The sequence below is a fragment of the Phyllopteryx taeniolatus genome, chromosome 14, assembly GCF_024500385.1.
Source record: "Phyllopteryx taeniolatus isolate TA_2022b chromosome 14, UOR_Ptae_1.2, whole genome shotgun sequence".
Taxonomy (NCBI): domain Eukaryota; kingdom Metazoa; phylum Chordata; class Actinopteri; order Syngnathiformes; family Syngnathidae; genus Phyllopteryx; species Phyllopteryx taeniolatus.
In genome coordinates this window covers 24,254,781-24,276,071 of record NC_084515.1, presented here as the reverse complement: position 1 = coordinate 24,276,071, position 21,291 = coordinate 24,254,781, and the positions used below count along the sequence as shown (strand labels likewise).

Genomic DNA, 21,291 nt, shown 5'->3' with positions numbered 1-21,291 from the left:
AACCAAATATCCATTGCTTAAACAACCGTTCAACGCAACACCAATGCTATTCATTAGCCCGTCTATGGCATCTCTGAACCTTCATCATGCACTCATTCAAACTTATTGTTATGAAGTGAGTTGAGTTCACTGCCACCGTACAGCGCTCGTATCTCAAGTTTGAGCTCGCAAGGCAAAAAAATAAACAAACAAATAATGGTTAGGGTCCAGACCACCCCTGCAATAGGTGAAATCCGCGAAGTAGCAACCACATATATTTTTGTATCCCTCTATATTTTTAAATCTGTGCAAACCTTCCCAGAGTGTTATTGGTTTCCCCCACATTCCTATACCTATACCATACTCATATTAACACTTTCTATACTCTTAAAACAACTTTTATGTACACTATGTATAGTTTATTCATTGTAATGTGTTTTAATGAACTTTTTTTTTTTTACAGTTTAAATGTTTTAGGCTAGGAAGGGTTTGTTTTACAACAAGACATTACATGTCTACCCTCAAAATACTGCGAGATGGAAAATTTTGCGCGATACGGATATGAAAAAAAAATCCGCAATGCACTTAATTTGTGATAGTTAAACCGTGATATAGCGAGGGAACACTGCATGGTGATTGGGAAATTGGGAATAAGGGAACGATTCAGAACGCTGCGTTCGGAATCATTCGTCATTCCTAATTTCCGAATCACTTTAACCGGATTTTGAGTTGAGTTTTCCGCTGTAAAAAAAAATAAAATAAATAATAATAATAAAATCCCTATACAGTGATTACCAAATGGCAAACTGGTCCTCAAGGTCATACAGCAAGTTGTTGTTGTTGTTTTTTTGCTATTTAAATGTCGATCAAACCGGAACCAAGGCGTGTAAATACAGCCATGACGTCACACACTAACCTCACCAGAAGGAGGTGTGTTTTTTTTCTTTTTCCCTTTCAGAGGGGGATTGTGCTGTATCTACCCCCCACCCCCCCACCCCCCCCCACCCCCACCCCCTCCCTCAACCAGGTGTTGCGTCCGCCGCGTGGACCGAGGAAGAGGAAGAGGAGGAGGAAGACGAGGCTTTGCGCGCGCACTCGCCGTCGAGCATCAGTCGGCGCAAGAGGGGAGCTCATCAAGACGCCAACAAATCCCTCACGTGCGGGCGCGGGAAGAAGAATATTCTGGATGTTTTCAGATGCGCGTTTTTAGGGCATCTCGCGGATGCTCCGGCGGTCGGAGCTAATCCGCGCGCCTAATCCACGTTTCTCGCTCTTGCGCGGATTTATGAGCCGTCTCCTCGCGTGACGACGATGATGATGATGAGAATGGTGGTGAGGATGAGGATGAGGATGATGATGAGCTCCCCCCGCCGCGCCGCCGCAGCCGCCTCGCGCCGCGCCTGCCACCAGCAGCAGCAGCAGCAGCAGCATCTCAGCCCCGCGCCCCCGGTTCCACGCGCACACCAGAGGTAACTGGCCCACCCGCGCGCGGCATGGAACTATCCGAGGTGCGCTGTTCCAGCGCCTGCAGCGAGGAGCTGTACACCATCAACCGGACGCCGAGCGGCAGCAGCGGCGGAAGAACCGGAGGAACCGGAGGCAAGCGGCTGCTGTGGCAGAACGCCGTCCGCCACATCACCGAGCAGCGCTTCATCCACGAGCAGGGCGGCGGAGGAGGGGGCGAGCCCGAGCGGCCGGACGCGCGCAAGCTGTCCGCCGGCCGGACGTCAGTGGGCGGCGGCGAGCGGCAGCACAACAACGGCGGCACCAAGGTGTTCCCCGAGCGGGCCACCAGCAGCGACCTGGGTTTCCTGCAGATCGACTGCGCGCCCACCAACTCGGACTTCTTCCTGAACTGGGGCTACACGTACCGCGGCGTGATCTTCCCCACGCTGCGCAACGCCTTTAAGTCGCGCGACCTGGAGCGCCGGTACCAGCGCTACTTCCTGGGCCAGCGGCGGAAGTCGGTGGTGGTGATGAACATCCTGGACGTGGTGACCAAGCTGACGCTGCTCGTGCTGCACCTGGGCATGGCCTCGGCGCCCATGGACCCGGTCAGGGGCGCGCTGCTGGGCTTCTTCGCCGGCGTCGAGGTGGTCATCTGCGCGCTGGTGGCGGTGCGCAAGGACGCCACGTCGCACGGATACCTGCGCTACAGCGGCGCCGTCACCTGGGCGGCCATGGCCACGCAGATCCTGGCGGCGGGGCTGGGGTACGGCCTGCTGGGGGACGGCGTGGGCTACGTGCTCTTCGCGCTGTTCGCCACCTACGGCATGCTGCCCCTGCCGCTGGCCTGGGCCATCCTGGCCGGACTCTTCACTTCCGGCCTGCACCTGCTGGTCAGGCTGCTGCTGGCCCACGATGCGCCGCTCTCCAGCAACCAGGTGCGCACACCTGACCCTCCCCTTACTTTCCTCACTCACTCATTCATTCATTCATTCATTCATTACATTTCTTCACTTCATCCTTTAATCCAGTCCATGTATTCATGCCTTCATTCTTTCCTTAATATCTCCAACCTTTCATTACTTCATGTATTCACTCCTTCATTCGTTACCTCATCCTTTCATTGCCTAATTCCCTCACTTGTTCAGTTTCCCGCATTATCATTTCATTTATTAATTCCTTCATTCTTTCATTTCATTTCTTCACTTTCCTCTTCATGTCATCCTTTCATCGCTTCATTTCTTCACTTTTCATTGTTTCCCCCATTCATCATTTCATTTGCTCATTTCATATTTTAATTTGTTCCTTCACTCATTCTTTTATCCTTTTCTCCACTCCCTTCTTTCCATTGTCATTTCAATATTTAGTTTCTTCACCCATTATTCATCCTCTCATTACTTCATGTAATCACACTTCGTCTATCCTTCCTCCTTTGACGACCTCATTTCATTTCTTCTCCTTCGCTTGCCATTCCCCTTCTGTTCCCTTCATCAATCCACTCTTTTGCGCGTTCCTTCACTCCATAATTCCTTCAGTCCTTCACCATTTAGTTCATTCATTCACGAGTTGATGCTTTGATTCCTTCACCGTGCCATTTCCTTCATGCTTTACTTTCAAATTTCTTCCCTCACTCATTTGCTCCGCCACTGCCTTCCGTCGTTCATCGCTCTCATCCTGTCATTTCATCCCTCCATGTTTCTTTCATCACTCTTTCACTTGATCCTTCGCTCCTTCATGTTGTCCTTTTGCCTCACGATTCCACATCTTCAGTCCCGAACTCACTCATCCACTCATCCCTTCTTTCCATATTCGCGTTACATTTCTTCACTTCTACATTCTCCCATCACTTGATCCTTCATGGCGTCATTTCTTCACTCCACGAATTAATGACGCGAATGTTTTTCATACGTACACTTTTGAACATCCTTGCGCTTTTGATCCAGAACCTCAAAGTTTAAAAGTCCAAGTAGCGCCTCCTACTGGTCACTCTCCCTTGTTCAATCCGTAGATTTTATTTCTTGGCGGCAGTGAGGACGGAAGACGAGTCGGTTGCAGCTCGGGAGAATTAATGAACGTTTGCCGGGAGTGAGGAGGATTAGCCGTCGCTTGACTGCAGGCAATCTTCGCTCTCCAGAAAAAAAAAAAAAACCCACGTCAGCAAACGAAGACATCTTTCATACGATCGCAATTAGCATCTTTATTAGGGTTAGCACGGTTCAAGGGCGGGTAGCACGTCTGCCTCGCAGTTCCCAGGTTCGGGGTTCAAGCCTGGGCTCGACCAGTTCAAGGTCTGTCTGTATGTGCCCTGACTTTTGACTGACGACCAGTCCATTGCTGCCCGTACAGTATGTGCAACAGTTGAGTCAGAGGTGAACGCTAACTATGATGGGATGAGCTGCTAAAATGCTTGAGGAGGTCAGGGGTCAAATGAATCCACACAGTCATGATGATTAATCTCACGCTGATTTTTTATTTGATTTTTTTACTTCAAACACAGCCCCTGGATCCAGTTTGACTTCGCAACATGAAATTTGGTAGACATGTGAATCATGAGATGACCCACCAAAAAAGTCTCAAGAAACCATTCTCGAAAAAGTCTGCCATTTTGGTTAAAATTTTTTCAAGGGGTCCTTTAGGGACAAATGTATTTTGTCCGATTGCTACCGGATTTGGCTTCACATCAGGTTTGAGTTGCTCAACGCGTTTGTGGGGTGTCCTTGAGATGCCCCTTGACCATTTCCACCTGGCACGCGAGCAGTAAGTCAACAAATGTGTGCGCTTAGCGTCCAGATTGAGTTGAAGATTCCCAAGTGGGCCTCGTTCCTCTCATCACGTCAGGCTGGGAATGGCCTGCATCGATCTGACGCCATTTCCTTAAAGCCTCTCGGGTGGAGGAGGGGGGGGGGGGCATTGCCCCACCCCCACACCCTTTGTCTGCGGCCCGCGGTATCGAATGCCTCTTTTCTTTCAAAGCCGCCGTGCTCTGATCTTCTCTGGAAATAACAAGAAGCTGGTCCTGACCCAACCCCCCCTCCCCCACCCCTCTTCATCATCCTCAGCGGGAAAGCCTTCAAGCGGATGACGTTCTGCTTTTACAGTTAATGCTTATTTACATACGCAGGGTAAAAAATAATGATGTTGGTGTTATTCTAAACCTTTTAACAACTGCTCCTTTAACAAACACGGAGAAGCAATACACACAGAGCACACAACAATACTCACATCTCCAAAATGACTACTTTTCATGACTACTTTTACTTGCTCGAGTTACCAAACACAGTATCATTCATTTTTATTTTATTCCTTATATTGCTATTATATACTGTTGCCTACCAACATCGACATACCACCCCAAAATCTTATTCAATTGCTAATTTAACATGCAAAAAAAAAAAAAAAAAAAAAATCTGCTGCCATTGATTAAAACGGTGCAAACACGTCGCCAGCGCCGGCCGGTCCACATCAAAGTCTACGCTTATGCTGACCCCCCCCCCCCCGCGATCAGACAAAAAGCCTTCAATACCTCACAAAAACAAATGACTGTGGTCCCATCATCTTCCATGAGCGATGAAATGAATAAAACAACGAGCTGACTAAGCAGTTTAATAAGCTGAGGGCCCACTTAACTTACTTTCGTGGCTGACCAGTTCCTTCTGCGACAAAGCACTACAGCGGACTCAAATGTATCTAAAAAAAAGAGCACAGAGACTTACAATCTTGAGGCCACGTAATTCTCTGTGTGAAAAACCATAAACAAAAAACAAAAAAATAAATAAGAATTGCTTAAAAATCCAGGAAGTATCACGGGGGTTGGCTGTGTGGCAACACGAGTGTCAATTTCTACCGGTTTGCGTGCGTGTGCGTACTCGCACTAAGGGCTTTTCTGTCAAGCGGACACCATTATGAAGTCAATAGCAGTCTATATCTCGCTCTCACACTCACACTCACGCACATTTCCACACGAATTCCAGAGCTGCGGGCCCCCGTCGATTAGCCGCCGCAGTTTCCTTTTCAAGGTCAAACTCTGCTTACCTGAAGCGGCGGCTGCGGTGCAAAGATAAAGCGGGAAAACCAGCGGAAGAGAGTGAGAGGGGGTTGGGGGGTTAAGTGGGGGTTGCATCAGGCGAGCCAGCGAGCGCCACGTCGCAAAGAAGCAGGTTTTTTTTTTTTTCTTTTTTTTTTTTGATGCGCAAAAAGCCGCCGTCGCTTTGCTGGCAAGATGACTTGGTGGTGCGCACAATGAGCCCGAGCCCCTGGTGACTAGGCTTTACACCAAGGGTGTCAAACTCATTTTTAGCGCAGGCCACCTTGTAGATACGATTTTCCTTCGAGGACAATTATAATTGTAAAAGCCATATCAATGTTTAATCGCCTCATCGTATTATTATACATAGACAACAAATTGATGGATAACTAGTTTTGAAATTAGAAGTCAAGGATATTGTTTTGTTCAACTATTGTTCAAGTAACTATAAAAGGGGTTTGGAGGCAAAACATGCTTACAATAGTTCATTACTATTTATTACATATGAATATTATGCAAAAATTTTGGAACAGATTTTAGCAAGAATCATGGAAGTTGACACACATGATTTGCTTTCACGGGCCACAGAAAATGATGTGGAGTAAATGTCTTCTGCGGAGCTGATCAATGACGCCATTGATCGGATCGGCGAATTATGACATTGAAGCCGATCAGCATAAAATGATAATTATCGGCCCGATACCGATCAGGCCGATAAAATCGGTGTAAAGTCTACTGGTGACCCCCTTTCTTTCCCGGCTGCATTGATGCCTTATAAAAATTTAAAAAAAATGCACAGTGAACGATTGAATACATAGACATACATAGACAACAAACTGCACACTGTGATATAGTTACATAATACATACCACGTGGTTAATAAAAGTTTGATAATAGGCTAAAGACAGGTGCAACAATCATGTACGATATCCCTCACTAATTTCTTAAATGATGATAAATAGGATGAGTTTGAGGATTTGTTGCAGAGTGTTCCAGTCGTTTGGGGCAGAAAATTAAAAAGTCGATCGACCAAAAATAGCGCAGAGTTTGGGAATGAAGAGGTTAATAAAACTGCTAGAACGGAGAGTGCAGGTGGCGGTATGCACGGTGAGCAGGGAACCACGGTAGGGTGAGGTCATGCTAATAATTTAGAAATGACGTGTTCTTCGCTCTTTCTATAATCAAAAGGAAATCTTTGTTCAATATAGGAAGATATTTTGTTCAAAGAAAATAAAAAAAAATAAAAAATGGAGATTTTATTTTTCGGGCCGTATTGTCCTGCCCTGTGTGAATCTCTTTTAGTCTGGTTGGCTATTTAAAGCCGGATGCATAAAAGCGCTCATGTTTCCGCGCGGTGTAGCGTGGCACCGTGCTGATATTTGACCTCCGCTTGTCATTCAGACGTCTCCAGTCGCTCCGCGCCAAGGATCGGTAGCGGGGACTCAACCGCAAGCTCCTTCCCTCATCCTCGTCCTCCTCGTAAGCGCGACGACGTGTCTGCTCGCCGACGTGCACTCAACCGTGTTAAATGTTTTATGAAGCTTTTAGTGTCCGTGCCGTGACCTCGCAGGCACGTCCCAAAAAAAAATGTCTGTAAATAAAATAAGCTTTTAGCGAGCCACCACAATCGGGACAATGCGGGAAATAATCCATCACTCTGTCAATCTTGCGTTTTTATGTTGATGACTCCACGCTAATGCTGATCAATGGATTCCAAATATTCGTCAAAGTTGTCTGCTGTTTGTGTTGTTGTGTGTCATGCATGGAGTTTTATTTAAAATTCGATATGGCTTATTTTTTGGGCCTCTTTCTCTGCCGTAGATGCAAAGACAAGCATTATGCCCCACTCCCATATTAATTCGGCAGCTCTGTGCCTTGGAGCTGGTCCGACCTGTCGCGGGTGGAAACCTATCGATTGTCTGGCCACCTTCAGCTGCATCTCTGCGGACACTTTTGGCAGGAAGGTTCCAAGGTTGAGCGTGATGAGGCGGGGCAGGTGAAGAAGAGCACAGGGCTTCCAGCTTTCACAGTCATCCGTCTTCATTAAGGCGCCAAGCCACGTGCCCCAAGTGTCTCCTTTAAAATGTCAACGTCGCCTCGCTAATCAACTCGGGGTTTGTTGCTAAAAACAAGACCCCGCAGCCAGTTTCACTAAGCTGCATGAAATTTGGCATCGCGTCTATCATGAGTAGACAAACAAAAAAAAAAGTGTCAAGAAGACGTGCCTGAAAAGACGGAGAAAGCCTGCAATTTGGATTTAACACAGGCATTTTAGGCTCATTTTCAAGACGATCTTGTCCGGGATTTAAAAAATTCAGCCCCTGAATCCAGTTTCACTGAACAACTTGAAATTTGGTAGAGATGTCCTTCAACGAAAACTAAATCCCCATGGAGAACTGATGTGATAAAAACGAAGGTAAAAAGAAGCTGCAGGGTGGCAGGGAGAAATTGGAGGCAGAATAAGACTAAGACCAATTATCGAATATTGTGATCAACTTAAATCTTATAATAAGACCGTAAAAGATACTAAAAATGCATATTTTCCCAGAGCAATAATTTTCAAGTTTTATTTTCTACTATTAATCATTGATTGAATTGTGATTTTAACAGCTTCCCTTTATGCCCAACTAACTCTCTCTGTGACGATTTTCCAGTCCACTTCAGAGGAAAGATTGACACTATCAGATATATTAATATTTTATCCAGGCTTAATGATTTGGCCGTTCTTAACGCTCAGAGTTGCTTTTACCCTATAAACCCTCGCGGACCCTGAGATCCTCCGGCTCTGGCCCTTTTAGTTATTCCCAAACTCAGGACACACATACACTGTGAGGCATCGTTCCAGTTTCACGGTCCACTGCTGTGGAACAGCCTGTCCGAGCACCTCAAGGCTGCAGAGAACATTCATGTTTTTAAGAGAAAAAAAATAATCACCTTTTTAATTTAGCTTTTATTCAATATTTTATTTACCTTTTAACTTACATTTATCCCCCCCCCCCCCCCCCCCCCCCCCTCTTATTAGAATTTCATCGTTATATTATTATTTATTGTACTTGACCTTGCGGCACAGTGAACAACTGATTAGCACATCTGCCTCAAAGTTTTGTGTGGTTCAAATCCAGGCTCTGGCCCTCCTGCGTCGAGTTTGCATGTTCACCCAGTGCATGGGTTTTCTCTTGGTAATCCAGTTTCCTAGCACACTCCAAAAACATTAATGGTAGGTTATGGTAAAAAAAAAAAAAAAAATTAAAAAAAAAAAGCTTGAAAATGTTTGAAAGTTTCAAATTTTATCCAAATTTACCGGTGTGCTTGGTCATGGTGACTATGTTGACGTACAGTTCTCATCATAGACCCATCACTTTCATGAGCTGCGAGGAATTAGTGTGTTTTCCAGTTCCAAAACTGTTGCCAAAGGTGAACGGCTTGACAAAAAAAAAATGTTACTCTACCAAAAATAGCATGTTCCAGATGCCAAAGACTTGTGTTTTGTATTCCCCAGAGCCATGCCTCTCTCTCTCTCTCTCTCTCTGCCACGCTCTACTCACAATAGACAAAAGATAGAACCATCATCACATGCCCGCCACGTCAATGCCCCACATTCAACATGGGCGCCACATAGGCAATTTGATGTAGTCATATTGTATATCTGTGACCTGGAAATATGTCAGTCCGATTCTCTGCCTGCATTGCACCACAGCGCCAGTAAACAACAGTGGCCAATTCTGGAACTGACAGACTTTGTCAATGGCATTTTAAGTGACAAATGGAAATCTTTTTGGACACATTGTTCAGTCCCAACGGTCCATGTCTGAAAAGACACTGGAAATCTGCCATTTTGCTTTGAAGCAGCCATTTTATGCTCATTATTCCAGGGTTCCTTCAAAAACTAATTTGAGAGAAATTAGAGAGATTTTGGAAAAGTCAGCCCCAGAAATAAGTTTGACTTAACAATGTGAAATTTGGTAGGCATGTCCATCTTGAGTTGACCCACAAAAAAGTCTCAAGAAGCCATACTAGAAAACACACAGGAAATCTGCCATTTTGGTTTTGTAGGTGGCCATGTTGGGCTCATTTTGACCATTTCTTGAGGTCCTGAAGATAAACTCGCCCTAGAGAGATTTTGAAGGTTCAGCCCCCAATTTTAGTTTGACATGGCAACATGAAACTTGGTAGACTTGTCTATCATGAGTAGGCACATAAAAAGTCTTAAGAAACCCCCTTTGAAAACACAAAGGAAGTCTGCCATGTTAGGCTCATTTTGGCTATTTCCAGGTGTTCGTTGAAGACAAATCCTCAAGATTTTGTCAGATTGTTACCAAATTTGAACCACGTATACTAGACTGATGGAAGACGCTAAATTGAGAAAGACTTACGTTTTTGTCGTTACGTGGGGGCAGCGAAGCTTGATGACTAGCTATAAAACACAAAACTCTTGTATACATAGAAGCTCAGGAACGTTTTCAAAATTCAGCCCCCAGAGCCAGTTAGACTTATCAACTTAAATTTTGGTAGGTCTGTCTATAATGAGTAGACCCACAAAAAACGCAGTGCCTCAAAGAAACACAAATAGTTTGTCATTTTGCTTTGAAGCAACCGTTTTCAGCCAATTTGTCAGGGCTCAATCAAAGGCAAAGAGAGACTATTAGCCGCTCATGATTTTTGTTTTTTTTTCGGAAAATACAGCCATTTAGGACAGTTTGACTAAGCAACTTGAAATTTGGCAGTCGTGGCTATTAGGAGGAGACCAACAAAAAGTCTCAAGAAGTCACCTGAAAAATACAGGATGTCTGCCATTTTGCTTTGAAGCGGCAAATGTAAGGGCCATTTTGGCCATTTCCAGGTGTTCTTTCAAAGACAAACCCATTAAGAGATTTTGTCCCATAGCTACTTAATTACAAACACATATCCAAGACAGATGGGCAAGGCTAAATTGACAGTTAAGTTTTTGTCAATGCGTGTGGGCAGAGCATGGTGGCGAATATTGATGACTTCCCATGAAAAACGGAACACGATAGTTGCAGCAGCCGCCCATGAGTTTCTTTGACAATTCTGCCCCCCAAGCCAATTTGAATGACATTTGGTGGCATGTCTATAATGGGTTGACCCACAAAATGTCAAGAAGCCCTGCCTGAAAAGATTCTGGTTGTCTGATATTTGGATTTGAATTTTCCAGAGGACCTTCAAAGACAAACTTGGCAGATTTTGAAAATACACCCCCTGAAACCAGTTTGACTGAGCTACATGCAATTTGGTAGGCATATCTCTAATGGGTAGACCCACAAAAAAGTCTCAAGAAGTTATGCCTGAAAACACATAGGAAGTCAGCCAGTTTGCTTTGACCATTTTAGGCTCATTTTTGCCTGATGTTCTTCAAAAGGGAACTTCTGTTAGATGGATTCTGAAAATTCAGCCCCAGTTTGACCAAGCTACATGAAATTTCGTCGGTCATGAGTCTACCCACAAAAAATTCTCGAGAAGCCATGCCTGAAAAACAAAGCAAAACAGGAAGGCTGTCATTTTGTTTTGAAGCAGCCGTAAGGGTTCTTCAAATGTTTGGAAGATTCAGCCCCCTGAAGCCAGTTTGACTTAGCAACATGAAAATTGGTAGACATGTCTATCAGAAGTAGCCCCACAAAAGGACACAGTAAATTAGCTATCCAGCCATCCATCCATTTTCTGTACCGCTTATCCTCACTAGCTAAATTGACAAAAATGTGAATTTTAGTCATTGCATGTGGGCAGCAAAGATCTCCAGCAAGAGACGGGCTGTCTTTTTGTAACTAATTTTCTTCCAGCTCTATAAAGTGCAAACAGAAGGCAAATGTCAGTCAACGCTAACATGGGATGACAAACAAGAAGACTATTTCTAGAGTGGGCACATGTCGTGTGGGCGCCCCCTCCAGGTGGCGGTGCACATGCTAACATATGATGAAGCTTTGAGGCTTCCGGGGTGCGTCTGATTTGTTTTTATCCTCCACATTGACCATGATTTCAGGCGGGATTATCTCCCAGTGGTAATCTATTCATAGCGCCCGTCCGGGTCAGTGTTTAATGAGATTACGGCGGGATTACGCTTATCTCTTTGAAATGTGGAAAAACAGCAGGTCGCCGCCCGTGGAAGGCGAGCATCTGTGCTCTGTTGGACCACACGGAACCAAGAGGGGCATAAATCAGTTTAAAAAACTCTCATACATACGACTGAAAAATGTATTTCAGTCAGCGAATGTATTTCAGAATGATGTGTGAGAGCATTTCAGTTGTGTGTGTCTGTGTTTCAGTAGCGTATGTAAAAGTGTTTTACTAGCGTATTTTACGAGGATATCACTTGCATGTATAAGAGGTTTTTCAGTTGAAAGGGAAGCCCTTCAGGTTTTTCAAACTAAAACGTGCCTCTTCCACATCGTTCACCTCACAAGTGTGCGTAAAAATTATGGATTAGTGCCTCTGTCCCATTTGAATTTTAACCATGTGAAGAAAAGTACTGCAGTATATTAATAAAATGTACTTACTTTTTTTTTTTCTTAAAAAATTATGACTTCCATCCATTCATCCATTTTCTGAGCCGCTTCTCCTCACTAGGGTCGCGGGCGTGCTGGAGCCTATCCCAGCTATCATCAGGGGTACACTCTGAACTGGTCGCCATCCAATCGCAGGGCACATATAGACAAACGACCATTCACACTCACATTCACATTCACACCTACGGGCAATTTAGAGTCTTCAATCAACCTCCCATGCATGTTTTTTGGATGTGGGAAGAAACCGAAATACCCGGAGAAAACCCACGCAGGTACAGGGAGAACATGCAAACTCCACACAGGCGGGGCCGGGATTTGAACCCCGCTCCTCAGAACTGTGAGGCAGCTATACTAACTAGTCATCCACCATTCCGCCCTCTTATAAAATTACAACATTTTAATTGCTGTGGCATTTAGGGATACGCATACTTACGTTTGCCTCATTCACTGCCATGGACGTTTAGATTCGTCAGATTCGGGAATCCAACCCTTTACTGCCACCGAAGTATATATCGGTCGAGTACGTTTTTACAATAGGTAGCCATGGAAGAGGGTCTCGCCCAGCTTGTCTGTGAAATTTGGGTTTGTAAACCACTGCACTGATGATTGCGCTGTAGCTTTGCTTTAGATTTGAGATTAGCACCGTTTTTGAGTTGATGACTAAGATTGGGGTTTGTCACGTCGATTATGAGAGCGAGAAATGCCAACACGTTGGAAGTCGGGCAAGTGAAAGCAAACTGACAATCGAACAGAGTATGTATATTTATGCTATAAAAGAATATGTGTCTCGGGAGGTATGAGAAAATGTGTGTCGCTTTGGTGAGAAAAGATGATGAAGCTCAAAGAGTGAATGCAAATTGCGCAAAATTAATTACTAATGTAAAAAAAACAACACCATGCAGTCGAAACAGTGGCACGTTGATTATTATGTTCAATTTTGTCTTTTTTCCTCCCATTGCACTGATGGGTGGACAGTCCTCATATGCTTGTGTAGGTTATTTATGACCCAGCGCAAAACTGATCGGAAGTCGCACGGCCATGTTTTGAGCTAGAGCTAGTTCGATTTTCAGATATGATTCAAATACCCCCCCCCCAAAAAAAGATCACTTCCCAGTTGGAACTGATGTGAATTTGTTACCCTAATGCCTCATAAAAATAAATGCTTTTATTGAGAGGGTACAGCAAAATCTCCATGAGAAATCAGAGGTAGAAACAAAGAGTCTTCTCTTTCTTTTGGTACACTGTAAATAACACCGCCCCCACCCCAACTTGGCCGCTGTGGTTGGAATGCAATCACAAATGAGTGGGACACTTTATCCAAGTTTTGTAAGTATTTTATAGTTATTGAATTAAGGTATTCTTCACCCAAAATATGTGGTTTAAATTGACCCAATTAAAGCGGCTGCAAATTGTTGGGTAATTTCTAGAGGTAAAAATGACTGGCCGTCAAAGAGTTAATTGGCATTCGGATTGGGCGGGTCCTTGGAAAAATTGTCTTCTGTAAGAACTCCCGAAAAGCTGCTAAAAGGCACTGAATGGCATCCATTAGCGCTGGGGTGCACTTGGCATGTCTGCTGGTTTTCTATTCTTGGTTTTCTATTCCCACTTCTGACTGGCGACACGCCGTCTCCCAGGACCTGAGTAGTCGGTGACTACATTTCAGATGGTTTCTCTCATCCCGCTGGCTGCTGTCCCTCTCCTCGGGGATCCAAAAGAACCTCACACTTAGCCCCCAGGCTAACTTGTTTACGTGTGTCCTTGTGGGACAGGTCAAGCGAAAAAAAAAAAAATATATATATATTTTTAAAAAGCACAATGAAAGATTAGAAGCAGGCAGTGTCACATAGACAGAAGCCCAAAAGGTACCAAAACTCCCATCATGCAGCTGCAAGACAACATTTTTGGGACACAAAAAAATATGTGGACAAATGTGTTGGGACATAAAAAGGAATTGAAAAACATGTACGTGTAAGTATTGGGATGACTACTGGAAGTGAAAAATGAAAAATGTGAACAAAAGTATTGGGACATAAATAGGAAGCAAAAATAAAACAAGGACAAAAGTATTGTGACACAAAAGGTGGAGGGGGAAACAATGTGGATAAAAGTATTGGGACATACAAAGAGTGGAAAAAAAATATGGACAAAAGTATTGGGATGCCTATTGGAAGTGAAAAATGAAAAAATGTGGGGAAAATTATTGGGACGTAAACAGGAAGTAGAACAAATGTGGACAAAACTGTACGGACACAAACAAAAAATTGAAAAAAATGTGGACAAAAGTATTGGGACATAAACGTAAAGTGAAGCAAATTTGGACAAAACTACCGTATTGGGACACAAACTGGGAGGGAAAAATTATGAAGAAAAGCATGAACAGAAAAAGAAAAAAAATGTTGGCAAAAGTATTGGGGCACTCAGGGATTGAAAAGAAAATGTGGGAGTTGGACAGAAGTTTGGGGAAATGAAGTGTTGCCACAAAGTTGCAAGCCTACAAAGATGCTGGGAACGTTGTGTCTTGTACACACAAAGACGCTGACAAATTGTGTTCTAATCACAAAGTGTCCATCTGTCCGGCAGCATATTGGGCGACCAGTCAGTTTGACGTGACGCCTCCTCATCCCCGGCCGAGTCTGTCTCCATCGCAGCTTGCCTCCGTGGGCGTTGCCGGCTGCCGCTCGAGACGACTGAAGCGGCACATTTTCCTTTTTGGGCATGTTGATGGGATGTCGAGTGCCTGCCAAAGCAGCAGGTGGCGCTACAACCTCAAAGTGTCAGACATTTTTAGCCAATCAGAATCGGCGTTGACAAAGATGACATGGATGGAAGTCCTTAACTTGTCAAACTACAGTGCTGCCTTGAAATACGAGTGGCCTGACTTACAAATTTTTCAAGATACGAGTTGTTTTTGTGGGCCACAACTGCGATTTAGTCTTCAATGAAAATAACGTGTTTTTGAAATGAGGGAAGAACATGCAAACTCCAAAATGGAAGGCCGCACTCCAGATTTTTACAATAATCCTCCGACATTAGCGAGCGCTCCGCTCTGTCTCTGCCGTTTTCACGTGTTCCGCAGGGATTTGAGCCATAACATCTTATCCCGTCGGAAGGAAAACCTTGGCGCGGTCGGCGTTCCCAATCCCGGCCGGCGTGCCAAGCCCAGTCTAATCGCCACCCCGCCTTCAAGCCCCCCTTCGCCAGCGTTGATACGGCACAGACTAGTGCTGCCAGCGGGAGGCCTCACTCTCCCAGCTGCTCCTCGCACGTTTGCACACGCACGCACACACATGGAAATGTCTACTGTCGAGAGATAACACTGGAGGCGGAGGACGGAATATTGATAAAGTGGCACAATTGTGGCAAATCTTTACTTCAGGAATTTGTGTCCAAGAAATACATTATTGTACCTGCTGTCTAAAGCCAGGTCTGTTCTCAATTGTCTTACCTGGGCAAATAAAGGCTACATTTATTTTACTTTTCTACTCCATATGCACAATCAAGTTATTATTAAACTGTTTCATCCCTCAAAAATGTGAGGTCACATAACACATCGTATGTTCACATGGGCATGAAAATAAATGTTAACACTGTCAACACTTAAAACTGTCAACAGGTAATCTGTATGTGAATTTCTAGTAATGTGTCGACATCAAAGAGTTGAACTCAATATCGAATCGAATTACACCCTAAAGAATCAAAATTCAATTGAATCACAACCTAAAAAATTGAAAGTATAATTTATAAGTTGTTGTTTTTTTTGTTTTGTTTTTTACCAAGAGGCGTAATATTCCAAGAATGAGCGGTATTTTTTTTTTTCAAAATAAAATGAGAAATCTTTACAGAATGAAGTCCATTATTTTAGAAAAACAATGATGTATTTTCCAGAATGAAAACACTTACATCTCAAATGATCTTTCCCTATTAAAATGAATGGGAATACAATTAATCTGTTCCAGCCCCCCCATCCCCCCAAAAAAAACAGCGAAGTTCATTATAAATATAAATATAAATATAATAATAATAATAATAATAATAATAAATATTAAGTGTATTTTTCCAAGAAAAGTTGCACTCAACAGTATTGTAGTGTATAATAATACAATAAAATTTGCTGTCTACATAACCTTGCAGACATGGAAAATGCAGCAATGAGACTGCACCTAATGTATTGTCCTTCCTTCTTCTTCTTCTTCTTCTTCTTCTTCTTCTTCTTCTTCTTCTACTACTTCTTCTTCCTTTGTGGGGTCTATTGGCGATCAGCAAACCAGCTTAATGATGCATTAGCGCAACCAAATGACATTGTCCTTCCACTGCAAGGACACCAATGTGAATTGGCAAAATATTGAGTCCGTACCAACCACTCCTTGTGGTCATATTTAACGAATCGAGTCGATCCGCCAAAAAAAGCACCGAAAAAGGCTTTTGACTTTGGAAAATTGACTTGCATAAACCTGCAGATGATTCTCGTGTGTAAATCGTGTTCGTCCTCCAAAAAGTGACCGATCACAGCCTCGCTGGCAGCCATCTTTGTGGTGTGCTGGAGTGCGTCGTGGCTTAGTGCCACGGCTGGTCAAAGGTCAACAACAGACATGAGCCGGTCCAAGCAGACCATGTTTGCCACACTAAGCTCCACAAATCCTCGCATGTAAAAACTTGTCTGAAGAAGAAGAAGATGATGGCAAACGCTGGCATCAGATTGCATCATGTCTCCTTGGCTGTGTTGGGATTCCCTGCTTATTCTCTATATTGGGGCCTAGTGGGGTGACCATTTTGTTGTGCTGTCAGAATGTGTAGTGAGTATACATTAGGTTATCCCGCATGTTGTGTCCACAGTGTATCCCACAAAACAGAATCATTGTTTTCTATTGGTGGTTTGAATTTTACTGCACAAAATAAATGCATGAAGTGTTACATATAAATATCCTTAATATAATTGTAAATAGAGCAAAACAGCAGAACAGATGGACATTAAGTGCTTTGTATTTATTTTGTAACATACATTAATCATAAAACAATAAATAAATTGACGCAGTGGAAGCTCTGTAGACAATGGCTTGTGCTACGAGATATAAGGACAAAAATGTCAAGAAAAGCCTACTAGAACACCTGAACTTTATTTGGAGTTCATCAGAGGCACTTATTGTACACTGGTGACAGGTGAACACAAAAAAATCAATGGAGTTTTTAATGTTATAGGTCACATTAATGGTGAAAAGAGTTAAAGAGAAAGGATTGAACTTGCTATATTTTTTTACATCATAAGAACAGGAATATGTAGGCTTTTTTATATCCACTGTAGTTGACAATTGAAACATATTTCTGCAGCTTCCGTCTGTCCCAGACATTCTGTGTTCGGAATCATCCATCCATCCATCCATCCATTTTCCGTACCGCTCATTCTCACCAGGGCCGCGAGCGTGCTGGTGCCTATCTCAGCTAACATTGGGTGAGAGAACGGCCGGGGTACATCCTGATTTGGTCGCCAGCCAATCGCAGGACACATATAGACAAACAACCATTCGCACTCACCTTCACACCTATGGGCAATTTAGAGTTGTCAGTTCTTAGAATGTAGGAGGAAACCGGACTGGTTAGGGAATATTCGATTAATCGTTTTAGCCCAAAAGTCAACTGTATGTCCGACTATATAAAAATCCCTCTGAAGTGATAAGTGAGTATTTGATTAACTGTTCCAGCCCAAGACTCCACTATACAGTCCATTATATAAAAATCCTTATAAAGTGATTAAGGAGTGTTTGATTAATCGTTTCAGCCCTTGAGTCCACTATATAGTCCACTATTCCAATTCCTATTGTAGTGATTAGGGAGTATTTGATAAATAATTTCAGCTCTAGCGACAACTGTATAGTCCACTATATAAAAATCACCATGTAATGATTAGGGAGTATTTGATTAATCGTTTCAGACCTAAGAGTCAACTATATAGTCCACTATATAAAAATACAGTTATAGTTATTAGTGCGTATTTGATTAATGATTTCAAACAAGAGTTAACTATACAATCCACTATTTATGAATCCTTATAAAGTGATTGAGGAATGTTTGATTAATCGTTTCAGCCCTAGACTCCACTATGTAGTCCACTATATAAAATTCCTATTGTAGCGATTAGGGAGTATTTGATAAATCGTTTCAGCCCTAGCGTCAACTATACAGACCACTATGTAAAAATTCCTTTAGAGTGATGAGGGAAAAACGATTAATCCTTTCAGCCCTAGAGTCAAATAAGTAGTCGACTGTATAAAAATACATTTATAGTGATTCGGGTGTAAGAAATGATGAATGATTTCGAATGCAGTCGCTGTGTTTGTAATCATTCACTCGTTCCCTACTCACTGATCACTAAAAAGGCATTTTTAGGAACTATCTAGGTCCAGTATATTAAGACCACCGATCATATTCACAAAAATATGCATCTCATATTTCACCTTCTTGTGTATTTGCATTCTTCCTCTTCAGATGCTTGTGTTGTGGTTTATCTCCTCCACTCAGTGTGAGTGAATTACCTCCCCCACTGCCCCCGCAGCTCAAAAACAAACACTTAGCATCTTTAGCATGCGTTCACGTGAGCGTGAATCATTATCTGCAGGCTTGATGTTTCAAACTGTACCACTTTGAAGAATATTCTGCATGACATGAGGATTGTTGCTTGGATGCGTGTTCGTGGCACTAATGTTTGAGGGGTCATGTTAGTGCGTGTGCGTGTGTGTGTGTGTGAGTTGTCGCCATGGTGATGAGGTCCGGGTCAGTCCGGATCATCCTGATGTTGTTTGATGAAACCATAATAAAGAATATACAGTCAGGGGGTTAAGGAACAGGCCCTGACGGGAATAGTGTAAATTTGTGTTTATAATTGCATATATTAATAGTGTCAACCTCAAACATATATTAATAGTGTCAACCTCAAACTTACTCGAAAACATATTCATAATTTTCCCAAAATATGTTAATATCATGTCAAACTCATCTTGCAAAAATGCCCTAAAAACGTACTGTAGTTGCTTACAAATGATTTGATTTGGAATAAATGTACCAGACGAGTGAGGTTGCAACCTGTAAAAAAAATAAGAAATTTGCTAAAAAAAATTCATTTTTATGACATTTTTGACTGATTCCATGACCAAGGTCATGACTCAAAACACTAATTGAAAAGAATGGAAATGCCAATAATTTGTTCCAGCCTTCCCCCCAAAAAACACCAATTGTTTTTATGTGTATTTTAATGAGAAAAAATAGCCCTCCATAATATTGTACTATATAAAAACCTACAGCTATGACAAAATTAAACAGGATTCAAACAAAGGAAACATTTTTTGCCACACTGCATCAATTGAATGGCCATTGTGCAGCTCTTTCTCATGTGCCCACCTTGGCCACCTGGGGGCAGTACAGTTATAAGGAAGACAGGCGAATATACCATTCATTGAGATGTCTCAAGTCCTCTCTCCTCATCAGCACAGCACTAATTTTAGTCGTTCTACGCAGAGGATAAATAATACTGACTGTGAGTACTTTCATATTGTCTGTTCACACGTGTTGCTGGACAGTGTGTGTTCAATATGTTGCTTAAAGGGTTAAAGCGCCGCAACATAAATGCTAATTAGCATTAGCATTGAGCTTGTGGGCTGAAAGGCTAAGCTATCTGTTTGTTTGTTTTTAAGCAGACACTATGGAATTCTATGTTTAATGTTTAGTTTGACAGTTAACGACACCCTTTTGTGAAGAAGTGTTTACTAATTCTATCTGCCAAACCTCTGCTTGTTGTGAAGTGAGTTGAAGTGAGTTCAATGCCATCATATCACACTCGTACCTCAAGTTTGTGCTATCAAGGTAAAGCAAAAAAAATAAAAAATCGGACCGACGACGCCTCGTATCTTGAAAAACTCGTCGGCTCACTTGGATCTAAAGGCTCCAGTGTATACTGTAAAAACTTGTAAAAAACGATTGGTAAAAACACTGTCATGGTTCACTGTAAAAAAATAAAATTTTTTAAATTACTTGTTGAAACATAAGAGTGTCTGACGTGATTGGCGTGTCTATTGTTAACTTATTTTTCTTGTAACATGTTCCTGCTACTAATGAGTCCTTGTTAAAAATATCCTCCTGGGTAGCGTTTGCCTCTAACGAGCACGTGCCGTGTTCCAAAACAAAACGCTGCAGCTTGTGTGCTTTTTCATTTGCGTCTCGTGGGCGGGCCTGGCCTTTGGGGGCCCAGACCTTCAGGGGCGCAGCAAAGAAATTGAATCAGTGTCTTGGGAGAGATTGGCAATAACACAGAGTAGCACACCGTAATGCCCTCAGGGGGCATGTGTGCGCGTGTGCATTTGTGTGCGTCTTGAAGACCGGGGTGATCCTCTCATCCTCCCACACGGCATGCGAATGTGAAATAAATACACTTGTTTGCTTTTTCATGTGTGCCATTCTGCTGCGGAGGCCCGCCGCCCACTGTCGACTGGTCGGCGACCAGTCGCCACCTGCTCCAACGTCACCAGTGTGAATTTACCAACATGTTTGTGTTCCAATCCTGAATGTTCTTTTTCTTCCGACATGTATTGATTGGCTACATGCGGATCATTAAAAAGTAGATTTTCCTACAAATCTCAGTTCCAATGAAGTTCCAATGTGCAACAAGAGGAAATAAAACTGTGAAGGGAGCAATGGTGTTTTTTTTTTGATTGGAGAGGAAGATTTTGTTTTGGTTGTTTATGATTGTATTCTTTTATGTTTTGTTTACAGCGCTTTGTTACATCTGCGGCTGTTGTGCGATATAAAAAACCCCAATTCCAATGCATGAAGTTGAGACGTGTAAAACACAGATTAAAAACAGAATACAATGATTTGCAAATGCTGTCAACCTATATTCAATTGAATGCACTACAAAGACAAGATATTTAATGTTCAAACTGATGAAGTTTATTGCTTTTACAGATATATCCTTTTAAATTTGATGCCTGCAGGGGTAACAAAAGACTGGGAAAGTTGAGGAATGTTAAAAAAAAAACACCTGTTTGGAACATTGCATAGGTGAACAGGGTAATTGGAGACATGTGTGTGTAATGATAAGAGGATCATCTCCGAAAGGCTCAGTTGTTCACAAGCAAGGATAGGGCAAGGTTCACCACTTAGTAAACAACTGCGTGAGCAAATAGTCAAACTGCTTAAGCGCAACGTTTCTCAAAGTACAATTGCAAGGAATTTAGGGATTTTTCATGATATACGGCCGTAACATCATCAAAAGATTCAGACAATCTGGAAAAATTCTGGATGTAAGCGGCAAGGCCGAAAACCAACATTGAATGGCCC

The 21,291-nt window shown here is 42.9% G+C and overlaps 1 protein-coding gene across 2 annotated transcripts in view; it reads left to right on the top strand.

The window, feature by feature from the left end:
• The first annotated feature begins 1,026 nt into the window (after positions 1 to 1,026).
• The window catches only part of adcy8 (adenylate cyclase 8 (brain)), a 63,331-nt gene continuing 43,066 nt past the window's right edge, over positions 1,027 to 21,291 (top strand). Inside the window, exon 1 of one of the 2 annotated variants that reach the window (XM_061796414.1) lies at positions 1,027 to 2,363. In XM_061796414.1, coding sequence (XP_061652398.1) covers positions 1,473 to 2,363 — 891 coding nt within the window. In that variant the 5' untranslated portion in view covers positions 1,027 to 1,472. The remainder of the gene's footprint in view (positions 2,364 to 21,291) is intronic. The other variant, XM_061796415.1, reaches the window with a different exon arrangement.